At 45.5% G+C, this 12,456-nt stretch overlaps 1 protein-coding gene across 5 annotated transcripts in view; it reads left to right on the top strand.

Moving 5' to 3' along the window:
• The window catches only part of COP1 (COP1 E3 ubiquitin ligase), a 581,242-nt gene extending 570,763 nt beyond the window's left edge, over nucleotides 1-10,479 (top strand). For all 5 annotated transcript variants that reach the window (XR_010186699.1, XM_063939703.1, XM_063939702.1 and 2 more), the window contains 2 exons: nucleotides 9,567-9,611; nucleotides 10,014-10,479. Coding sequence is in view for 4 of the 5 variants with exons in the window: in XM_063939703.1 (XP_063795773.1) it covers nucleotides 9,567-9,611; nucleotides 10,014-10,031 (63 nt within the window). In the remaining variant the exon portion in view is untranslated. The remainder of the gene's footprint in view (nucleotides 1-9,566; nucleotides 9,612-10,013) is intronic.
• The last annotated feature ends 1,977 nt before the right edge of the window (nucleotides 10,480-12,456 follow it).

Here is a 12,456-nt window from a genome sequence, read left to right as displayed (position 1 = left end):
TTAAATAACAGCACGACTTAAATCTGCATTACTGTAAAAATGACAATACAGATGGTGATTGTATATGAGCCTATATGACACGGCAACCACTGGGGATGTCAATATTAAATCTGTTTATCCTTCGGCATGACCGCTCACTCTTTTACCAAATTACTTATGGAGTGTGGGGGATCTAAATAGACATTAGCACTTCAACAGTGTATGCTCTCCTTGAAATGATCCTAAAGTAACTCGAAAATGAGCGACCTGTGGCTTTATTATACATTTTCCTTTTTTAGTCTTTTATAGCGGTTTTGTGTTATTTCTCTGACGTCCTAAGTGGATGCTGGGGACTCCGTCAGGACCATGGGGATTAGCGGCTCCGCAGGAGACAGGGCACAAAACTAAAGCTTTAGGATCAGGTGGTGTGTACTGGCTCCTCCCCCTATGACCCTCCTCCAAGCCTCAGTTAGGTTTTTGTGCCCGTCCGAGCAGGGTGCAATCTAGGTGGCTCTCTTAAGGAGCTGCTTAGAAAAAGTTTTTAGGTTTCTTATTTTCAGTGAGTCCTGCTGGCAACAGGCTCACTGCATCGAGGGACTTAGGGGAGAGAAGTTCAACTCACCTGCGTGCAGGATGGATTGGCTTCTTAGGCTACTGGACACCATTAGCTCCAGAGGGAGTCGGAACACAGGTCTCACCCTGGGGTTCGTCCCGGAGCCGCGCCGCCGACCCCCCTTGCAGATGCTGAAGATTGAAGGTCCAGAAACCGGCGGCAGAAGGCTTTTCAGTCTTCATGAAGGTAGCGCACAGCACTGCAGCTGTGCGCCATTGTTGTCACACACTTCACACCAACGGTCACGGAGGGTGCAGGGCGTTGCTGGGGGCGCCCTGGGCAGCAATGTATAATACCTTATTCTGGCTAAAAATACATCACATATAGCCCCTGGAGGCTATATGGATGTATTTAACCCCTGCCAGGTCTCAGAAACACGGGAGAAGAAGCCCGCCGAAAAGGGGGCGGGGCCTATTCTCCTCAGCACACAGCGCCATTTTCCCTCACAGAAAGGCTGGTGGGAAGGCTCCCAGGCTCTCCCCTGCACTGCACTACAGAAACAGGGTTAAAACAGAGAGGGGGGGCACTTATTTGGCGATATGTATATATATATATTAAAATGCTATAAGGGAAAAACACTTATATAAAGGTTGTCCCTGTATAATATAGCTTTTTTGGTGTGTGCTGGCAAACTCTCCCTCTGTCTCCCCAAAGGGCTAGTGGGGTCCTGTCCTCTATCAGAGCATTCCCTGTGTGTGTGCTGTGTGTCGGTACTTGTGTGTCGACATGTATGAGGACGATGTTGGTGAGGAGGCGGAGCAATTGCCGGTAATGGTGATGTCACTCTCTAGGGAGTCGACACCGGAATGGATGGCTTATTTAAGGAATTACGTGATAATGTCAACACGCTGCAAGGTCGGTTGACGACATGAGACGGCCGGCAAACCAATTAGTACCTGTCCAGGCGTCTAAAACACCGTCAGGGGCGTTAAAACGTCCTTTTACCTCAGTCGGTCGACACAGACACGGACACTGACTCCAGTGTCGACGGTGAAGAAACAAACGTATTTTCCTTTAGGGCCACACGTTACTTGTTAAGGGCAATGAAGGAGATGTTACATATTTCTGATACTACAAGTACCACAAAAAAGGGTATTATGTGGAGTGTGAAAAAACTACATGTGGTTTTTCCTGAATCAGATAAATTAAATGAAGTGTGTGATGATGCGTGGGTTTCCCCCGATAGAAAATTATTGGCGGTATACCTTTTCCCGCCAGAAGTTATGGCGCGTTGGGAAACACACCTTAGGGTGGATAAGGCGCTCACACGCTTATAAAAACAAGTGGCGTTACCGTCTCCAGTTACGGACGCCCTCAAGGAGCCAACTGATAGGAGGTTGGAAAATATCCTAAAAAGTATATACACACATACTGGTGTTATACTGCGACCAGCGATCGCCTCAGCCTGGATGGGCAGCGCTGGGGTGGCTTGGTCGGATTCCCTGACTGGAAATATTGATACCCTTGACAGGGACAGTATTTTATTGACTATAGAGCATTTAAAAGATGCATTTCTATATATGCGAAACTCTGGCATCAAGAGTAAGTGCGATGTCCATATCTGCCAGACGATGTTTCTGGACACGACAGTGGTCAGGTGATGCAGATTCCAAACGGCACATGGAAGTATTGCCGTATAAAGGGGAGGAGTTATTTGGGGTCGGTCCATCGGACCTGGTGGCCACGGCAACAGCTAGAAAATCCACCTTTTTTACCCCAAGTCACATCTCAGCAGAAAAAGACATAGTCTTTTCAGCCTCAGTCCTTTCGTCCCCATAATATCTGCCCAGGGATAGAGGTAAGGGAAGAAGACTGCAGCAGGCAGCCCATTCCCAGGAACAGAAGCCTTCCACCGCTTCTGCCAAGTCCTCAGCATGACGCTGGGGCCGTACAAACAGGTGCGGTGGGGGGTCGTCTCAAGAGTTTCAGCACGCAGTGGGCTCACTCGCAAGTGGACCCCTGGATCCTACAAGTAGTATCCCAGGGGTACAGATTGGAAATTCGAGACGTCTCCCCCTCGCAGGTTCCTGAAGTTTGCTTTACCAACGTCTACCTCCGACAGGGAGGCAGTATTGGAAACAATTCACAAGCTGTATTCCCAGCAGGTGATAATCAAAGTACCCCTCCTACAACAAGTAAAGGGGTTTTATTCCACACTATATTGTGGTACTGAAGCCAGACGGCTCGGTGAGACCTATTCTAAATGGAGTCACTCAGAGCAGTGATAGCGAACCAGGAAGAAGGGGACTATATGGTGTCCCTGGACATCAAGGATGCTTTCCTCCATGTCCAAATTTGCCCTTCTCACAAAGGGTACCTCAGGTTCGTGGTACAAAACTGTCACTATCAGTTTCAGACGCTGCCGTTTGGATTGTCCACGGCACCCCGGGTCTTTACCAAGGTAATGGCCGAAATGATGAATCTTCTTCAAAGAAAAGGCGTCATAATTATCCCTTACTTGGACGATCTCCTGATAAGGGCAAGGTCCAGAGAACAGTTGGAGGTCGGAGTAGCACTATCTCAAGTAGTTCTACGACAGCACGGGTGGATTCTAAATATTCCAAAACCGCAGCTGTCTCAGACGACACGTCTGCTGTCCCTAGGGATGATTCTGGACACAGTCCAGAAAACGGTGTTTCTCCCGGAGGAGAAAGCCAGGGAGTTATCCGAGCTAGTCAGGAACCTCCAAAAACCAGGAAAAGTGTCAGTGCATCATTGCACAAGGGTCCTGGGAAAAATGGTGGCTTCTTACGAAGCGATTCCATTCGGCAGATTTCACGCAAGAACTTTTCAGTGGGATCTGCTGGACAAATGGTCCGGATCGCATCTTCAGATGCATCAGCGGATAACCCTGTCTCCAAGGACAAGGGTGTCTCTTCTGTGGTGGCTGCAGAGTGCTCATCTACTAAAGTGCCACAGTTATGCATTCAGGACTGGGTCCTGGTGACCACGGATTCCAGCTTGAAAGGCTGGGGGAGCAGTCACACAGGGAAAAAATTTCCAGGGAGTGTGATCAAGTCTGGGGACTTCTCTCCGCATAAATATACTGGAGCTAAGAGCAATTTACAATGCTCTAAGCTTAGCAAGACCTCTGCTTCAAGGTCAGCCGGTATTGATCCAGTGGGACAACATCACGGCAGTCGCCCACGTAAACAGACAGGGCGGCACAAGAAGCAGGAGGACAATGGCAGAAACTGCAAGGATTCTTCGCTGGGCGGAAAATCATGTGATAGCACTGTCAGCAGTTTTCATTCCGGGAGTGGACAACTGGGAAGCAGACTTCCTCAGCACGACCTCCACCCGGGAGAGTGGGGACTTCATCGAGAAGTTGTTTCCACATGATTGTGCACCGTTGGGAAAGACCAAAGGTGGACATGATGGCGTCCCGCCTGAACAAAAAACTGGACAGGTATTGCGCCAGGTCAAGAGACCCTCAGGAAATAGCTGTGGACGTTCTGGTAACACCATGGGTGTACCAGTCGGTGTATGTGTTCCCTCCTCTGCTTCTCATACCAAAGGTACTGAGAATTATAAGACGTAGAGGAGTAAGAACTATACTCGTGGCTCCGGATGGGCCAAGAAGGACTTGGTACCCGGAACTTCATGAGATGCTCACAGAGGACTCAGGGCCTCTGCTGATAAGAAGGGACTTGCTTCAGCAAGTACCATGTCTGTTCCAAGACTTACCGCGGGTGCGTTTGACGGCATGGCGGTTGAACGCCGGATCCTAAGGGAAAAAAGGCATTCCGGAAGAGGTCATTCCTACCCTGGTCAAAGCCAGGAAGGAGGTGACCGCACAACATTATCACCACATGTGGCGAAAATATGTTGCGTGGTGTGAGGCCAGGAAGGCCCCACGAAGAAATTTCAACTCGGTCGATTCCTGCATTTCCTGCAAACAGGAGTGTCTATGGGCCTCAAATTGGGGTCCATTAAGGTTCAAATTTCGGCCCTGTCGATTTTCTTCCAGAAAGAATTGGCTTCAGTTCCTGAAGTCCAGAAATTTGACAAGGGAGTACTGCATATACAACCCCCTTTTGTGCCTCCAGTGGCACTGTGGGATCTCAACGTAGTCCTGGGATTCCTCAAATCACGTTGGTTTAAACCGCTCAAATCTGTGGATTTGAAATATCTCACATGGAAAGTGACCATGATGTTGGCCCTGGCCTCGGCCAGGCGAGTGTCAGAATTGGCGGCTTTGTCTCACAAAAGCCCATATCTGATTGTCCATTCGGACAGGGCAGAGCTGCGGACTCGTCCCCAGTTTCTCCCTAAGGTGGTGTCAGCGTTTCATCTGAACCAGCTTATTGTGGTACCTGCGGCTACTAGAGACTTGGAGGACTCCAAGTTGCTAGATGTTGTCAGGGCCCTGAAAATATAGATTTCCAGGACGGCTGGAGTCAGGAAAACTGACTTGCTGTTATCCTGTATGCACCCAAAAAACTGGGTGCTCTTGCTTCTAAGCAGACGATTGCTAGTTGAATGTGTAGTACAATTCAGCTTGCACATTCTGTGGCAGGACTGCCATAGCCAAAATATATAAATGCCCATTCCACAAGGAAGGTGGGCTCATCTTGGGCGACTGCCCGAGGGGTCTCGGCTTTACAACTTTGCCGAGCTGCTACTTGGTCAGGGGCACACCCTGGCTGAGGAGGACCTGGAGTTCTCTCACTCGGTGCTGCAGAGTCATCCGCACTCTCCCGCCCGTTTGGGAGCTTTGGTATAATCCCCATGGTCCTGACGGAGTCCCCAGCATCCACTTAGGACGTCAGAGAAAATAAGATTTTACTTACCGATAAATCTATTTCTCGTAGTCCGTAGTGGATGCTGGGCGCCCATCTCAAGTGCGGATTGTCTGCAATACTTGTACATAGTTATTGTTACAAAAAAATCGGGTTGTTATTGTTGTGAGCCGTCTGTTCAGAGGCTCCTACGTTTGTCATACTGTTAACTGGGTTTAGATCACAAGTTATACGGTGTGATTGGTGTGGCTGGTATGAGTCTTACCCGGGATTCAATATCCTTCCTTATTGTGTACGCTCGTCCGGGCACAGTATCCTAACTGAGGCTTGGAGGAGGGTCATAGGGGGAGGAGCCAGTACACACCACCTGATCCTAAAGCTTTAGTTTTGTGCCCTGTCTCCTGCGGAGCCGCTAATCCCCATGGTCCTGACGGAGTCCCCAGCATCCACTACGGACTACGAGAAATAGATTTATCGGTAAGTAAAATCTTATTTTTTACAATAAGTAGTCAATGCCTGTGATGAAAGGGCTGACTGCACTTTTGTCATGTTCACGACTTTGCAAATAACCAGCAAAACCTTCACCCACCTTTCGTGACGACATATCGTTTTATCATGTAATTATTTCTATTTCACCCTTTGTTCACATTCGGCAAATTACAGGAACCTTCACAATACAAATCATTATGTGCGCACAATGAATATCTCCTGTTTTATATGTCGTTTGTTCTTTAATAATACAGTGTGAATGTCCTTAGCAGCTCAGTGGTTAAGTGCTGCACCTCCTACCATATTGCATTTGAGTGCAAACCTATAACCTCTTAATTATCTTCCTGTGATTCAGTACATTAATATAGTTGGCCTCTCTTTTATATTTATTTATTTTTTATTAGAGCTTTAGTCTTCACTTTTAATTTTTATTTACCAGGCCACTGCGATCCCTTCATCTGTGCGCCTTTTACAACCTCTTCCGTCTGATGGCGGAGAAATATTACACTAACAATGGAAACCGTAATCTTTCATGATCAGGAGCTTGCCAGGGCTTCAGAACGATCCTCACTAGTTGGCAGGATGTGCCGGGGGTTCTTGCGTACGCTCTGCATCATAAAGCTGCTCTCAGGGCTGGCTCTACTAATTAATAGGAGAGTCAGAAGGGCAAGAGACAGGGAGATGCTTCTCCAGTGCCTTGAAAGTGCCTCAATTGTTTCTTTTTATACACATTAACAGGGCCAGTGCAAGCCCTGGCAGCATCCTGGGCTTTCCACCCCAATCTGAAGCGTCGGCCTTCCCCCTCCCCCCCCCTCCCCCTGCTGTTATATTTTGTATTTTCCCCAATGTGCATCAGTGTTGATTTGGTGCATCCTTTATCCATATATCCCGTATCACTGTAATCTATGCAGTGTGGTCAAGATGGTTGTCTCACTTGTCACTTTCGCGGGTAGGATGAACTATACACCGAACTAATGATTCTGTGGGTTCATGTATCATGTACTTTAGTAATTTTGTATTTAGTATTAACCTATTAACCTTTTATAGTGCACCAGAAAACAAACATATATTATTATTGTTCTCCTTAGACATTGATAGAAGGTGGGGGCAGCATCCTCCGCTTCGCAGACTGACAGTGTGGTGCTTGGCTTTGGAAAGGTAGCAGCAGTCAGTATTGTCTTATTGGATACCCATCATTCAGTTCTAGACTGCCATGACTGTGTACCTGCCCCCCTCTGCACTGCTGGCTCTGTTAGTTAAGGTAGACGGGTTTATTTTTAAATCTTTAATAGGATCTGTATTAACTTAAAATCTGGAGGTCACAGGAACGACACACTCAGGACTATGCAAATTCAGTCAAGTGGCCGTTTCTATTAATGTAGATGCATGTACGTCTTCCCAGATACAGCTGCATACTAGATTTGCATGCGCAGCTGCGAACGGGTCACAGCTGCGCATGCACGAGGGCGGTAATACGCAAGCACGTCGTTGCCCGGCGACAGTCGTGGCCAGGCAGCGACAAGAACAGCAAAGGAAGCGATCACAGCAGCAAGCGCAAGAAGATTGACATCTGGGAGGCGGATCTGGGTGGCAACTGACAGTTTTCTGGGAGTGGTGAGGAAAACGCAGGCGTGTCGAGGCGTTTGCAGGGCGGGTGTCTGACGTCAGTCCCGGGACCTAACAGGCTGATGTGATCGCAGTGGCTGAGTAAGTACAGAGCTACTCGGAAACTACACAAAACGTTTTTGCCCCGCTCCCCTGCACATGCGATCGCACTCTTGCTTAGCTAAAATACCCTCCCCCATAGGCAGCGTCTATCTGATCGCACGGGCTGCAACAAGTTGCAGCGTGCGATCAACTCGGAATGACCCCCTATGTACTGTGTGCACATTTTATAGGATTACTTTGCATGTCCTTGGCACTCGTACAAAGCTATATTTAAGCCTGTATTCAATTTCCTTGTAGATCTTTTACATATGATTGAATAATTTTTTTACATTTAACTTGAAAGTTCACTTTGTGGCTAAGAGTTGTTTTGTTTTTGCATTATTAAACAGATTAAATGGTGTTAGAATGGTGCTGCTGGGTTTATGATCACAGAGAGATCAAACTGCAGGGAGGTTAAAAGATTCTTGTTAGATCAATGCGGCTGTGTGTAATGAAAGAGAAGACATGATTGCTGCCGCTGCTGATAGAATCCCTATGTTTTGAGCCTTCAAAAAAAAAGAAAAGAAATGACTAGGATTCATTCAATCCAGAAAGTGGAACGTTTCCCATGTGTGGTGATCAGTGAATGACCTGCCCAGGCAACCGCTGTCTATAGTGTAATTAAACTGTCCAGTGTGATGGGAAATCAGCACTGTTCTCAGCTTCTTGATGTGATTTTATCTCTCCAGTGACGGCATCGGTCAGAAAAAGAAGGTACAGAGGAAGTGGGCTCTGACCTTGTACTCTTATGGGCACGTGTATGAAATCACTTTTATTACTAGCACAGATACATTATAAGACAGTGAATTGTGCAGTACAGTTTATTATAGTTTCATCCAGCTGGTGCTATATGACAGGAATCTTTGTAGTGGTATAGGCAGTAGTCCTAATTATTGTACAAGCCCCATCCAATCGGATGGTGTAATGGTTAGCATTACTGCCTCAAAGCACTGAGGTTACGGCCTCCATTCCCACTATGGCCCTAAGGGTGTGGAGTTTGTGTATTTTCCCCGTGCCTGTGTGGGTTTCCTCCCACACTCCAAAAATATACTGGCTGGTTAATTGGCTACCTACAAAAAAATTAACCCGTGTGTGTACATGTGTTTAGGGCACGCTAGATGGGCCAAGTGGTTCTTATCTGCCGTCAATGTCTGTGTTTCTGTGTAATGCTGAGTGCTACAGCTACAGGTTGTGCACAGCTCCCGAGTCCCTGTTAAGGTTACACCTTGCCGTACTCTGCTACCCATACCAGATTGTCATGTGCTATAATGGTGTAGAACATATTATTGTCATGTGCTATAATGGTATAGAACATATTGTCATGTGCTATAATGGTATAGAACATATCATAGTATTAGCTATGGTATAACATCTTACAGTGTAATACATTATAATCAGCACATAATAAGTGTCAGGGGAGTCTGAGATGAGCTCTGTCGTTGACCCCTGATTCCGGCTGCATTCGCTTACAGTCAGGTTCCAGGCGATAGGGTTTAAGGTAAGTATGAGTAACGTGTGATATATGCGTAAGTTACTCTAGAATTGGAAGGGGAATAGTAACTAAAAATAAATATATAGGTGAAAAGCCAATTTAAATAGCCTCTCACACCATCTGTTTCTTCAATATTGGCACAGGCAATGGATGCAGCTGACCTACTTCTGCTCGGTCCAGTGCAGTATAATCAGTGTCATTGTTACATCTGAATATGATGTGAGCTGCAGCCAAATGATGTACACAGTCTTACTGAAAATAGATCTGTATATGGGTTGTTCCTTTGAGCTGGGAGAAGCACAGTGTCGTATTTTATTTCCCCTTATCCTTCCTTTCTCAAATGTACCAACATGATTTGGCACAATACCAGCCGCCAGGATTGCCCACATGAAAACTCTGCAGTGTTTATAGTGCTTATACCATAATCATGCCTTGCTTTGTACATTGAACCTTTTTACGATGAATAAATTATATTGTAATGAGAAATGTTGCTATTAGATGATGAACAGTAATGAGCAGTAACTTATTTCTCCTCTTGTCATAGGAGTCAAATGTTCTTATTGCTGCTAATAGCCAGGGCACAATCAAGGTAAGTACTCACTCAAAGAAAAGCCCTTTTCCATTTTACCCTGCTTCTTTCCTGCCCCTCTCCCACCTTTCCTCTTTTCTGTTGGTTCCTCCAATTGTAGTCTGATATATTGGTCCTGCCTAATATGACAACTTAGCCGCGGATCTATATTGCCAAATGTGTAGCGCTCCGCATATGAGAAAATATCCATGCACACAATGCAGGTGTAGTTATGGCGGTTTGGCTTTGTTTCTGCCCCAGTATGTATTACTGGATCTTTTCAGTGCTGTATTTAAATAACTTCAGAAGAATGCTGTATTTAAAACAGTCCAGTCATTTAGCTAGTAGAAAATATACATTGCCATCAACATCTTCTCTTCCTCCTCCTCCTCCTGACTCCCCTCTCTGTCTTCATCCCTGCAGGTACTGGAGCTGGTATGAAACACAGACGCCATGTGCACGAAAGGAGGTGTCGTCTAACCCTCTCTTGCAGGATCTCCACCTGCAGAACACAAAGATCTTTACTATGGAGACTCTCAAAGCATTATGTCACACATCACTTCTGGACTCTCATAAGACTTTTTCATGGGGGAAAGAGTGGAGAGGGACCACGCATAGATGGATACAACGATTTATGCTGCCATTCTGGGGCTCTCGGCAGTTGCCCAGTCACTACTGTGTACTTTTTTTTCTTCTGGTGCTGCTTTATACCTTAGTAATGGGGGAGGGAGGGGCTGTATCCTGTTCTTTGTGCGGTTCCTACTACCACTGAGGACATAACCTGAGAGGTAGAGAATGGCTTCATTTTTATCATAGGGGAAGCTATTTAAAAAAAAAAAAAAACATCATGCAAAAAATAAAAATAAAGATTTAAATATTTCTAAGGACACTGTTTGGTTTGCTGCATTGTTGTGATTTATTTCCATTATATTTTTCTACAAGTGTTCTTCAGCCCATGGCGACATATCTTTTTCTATACACTAATTAAATTTACCATGCCGTGCTTTTTCACGACTTTGCCTTTTTTTTATTTTTTTGTTACCTATGCTGAAAGGAGTAATATTAAAGGGATGCCGGCCGCCAGAATCCCTGACATCACTCTGAATACAGGAGCCGGAACACTGACCGCCGCTATCCTGAAGATAGGGATTGGGATCACTGTTAGTGTTGGGGCTCGGGTGGATGGTGGGGGGTATGGATAGGCACTAGAGGTGAGGTTGGCCCTATCTGCCAACCTGGACTCTTAGCCCTAGCTGCCACCCCAGAGTCTTAGCCCTAGCCTCCACCCTAGGCAGGTAAAGGTAAGGGACAGAGTAGGGGTAAAATAATTACCTTGTCCCCTGTCGGCATTGAAAAAAAAAAAAAGCATTTGGTTTCCCCCAGCACTCTGAATGATACTAGTAACCAGATTTAAATCCCACACAATATTATAATTCAGAGATCTCGGTTACTTGTATTTGAACAAATAAAAAATCAGCATAAGCCAGAAAGCCCAGGGCAGCATACCAGTGAAAAAACTATATTGTTAATAAATTAGTGTTAGGAAGCCGAAGCTATAAAGAAAGTGATACAAAATATGAGATGTAATTAAAATAAGGAAGAAATTGTGTTAGTAAAGAAATTAGTAAGTGATAAGTGTTAATAGAATGTAAAGGTATGCCACACTAGAGCCATCCAGCCCAGCCAATCCAGAGGCACCGCATCTCACACCGCCATTACCCCCTGTCAGCATTCTCAATGTCGGGATGCTGGTGTCAGTCACGTGACTGCCGACAGCCGGGATCCCATACCGAACCCATGTTAAATACACAATACAATTGGTTTTGTATGTGCTATATTATTGTCCCATTAAATCCAGTAATCAAAACCATTGAAGAGAAGAGACTGCTTTGAAAAGTGCTGCATAGTAAAATTAGCCCCAAATGTCAGTAGCCAATCAGTAGGCTGCATGTTGATGATGAGCTTTCCATAAGGATTGACCACCTTCGCTGATGATGAGCTTTCCATAAGAATTGACCACCTTCGCTGATGATGAGCTTTCCCTAAGGATTGACCTCCTTCGCTGCTCTTGCTATTGGGAGTCTTGGTAACTGAGCAACAATGGACATTTGCTGCACATATTACTTTGCTCAAATTTAAAATGTAGACCTTAAGGTACAGAAAGAAGTGCAGCCTTAATGCTATGGCTTGCTGCAGTGCTAAAGTGTCTTCCAAGTCGGCACTTGATGTTTGAGGGCGTGAATGGCTTCAGAATGTTGTGTTCTATTTAGGTACAGGGCCTTTGGAGGGGTAAAAGGGGCTATGGGGTGGCATTAAGCACAGGCAGGTGTGCGAAGCTGTTGCCCACACTTGCACATATTGCTGTCAACGTTAGGTTGCCAGGGCAGGGCTAAAACCACCACATTGCAGCTGAAACACTTTGTTTTATTGCAGTATACAGCAATTTAAAACATGCCACTGAACCACTAATGATACAGACCCATAAGTGCAGCGCGTGTGTGTATATGTATACGTATATGTATGTGTATATATATAAATATATATATATATATATATATATATATATAAAACACTCACTTCTCCAGCGATGCAGAAAAAGTAGACAAGCCAGCACTCACGTGTAGATGAAAGAAAAGCAGGATTTATTCCTTAACCAAACGGCATGGTGAAGTACAGCAAAAACAGCAAACACAGCCCGACAGCTGTTTCAACCGACTGGTCTTCCTAGCCCCTGGAGAAGTGAGTGTTTTATATTTATTGCTGCCTTGCACCACCATTTTTTGCTTTATATACATAGGCTTTGAGTGCTGTCGTGATTTCCTATATATATATATATATATATATATATATATATATATATATATAT

Source organism: Pseudophryne corroboree, chromosome 9 (genome assembly GCF_028390025.1).
Source record: "Pseudophryne corroboree isolate aPseCor3 chromosome 9, aPseCor3.hap2, whole genome shotgun sequence".
Classification (NCBI taxonomy): domain Eukaryota; kingdom Metazoa; phylum Chordata; class Amphibia; order Anura; family Myobatrachidae; genus Pseudophryne; species Pseudophryne corroboree.
Note: the sequence above shows the minus strand (reverse complement) of the source record. Positions and strands in the feature narration are given on the sequence as shown.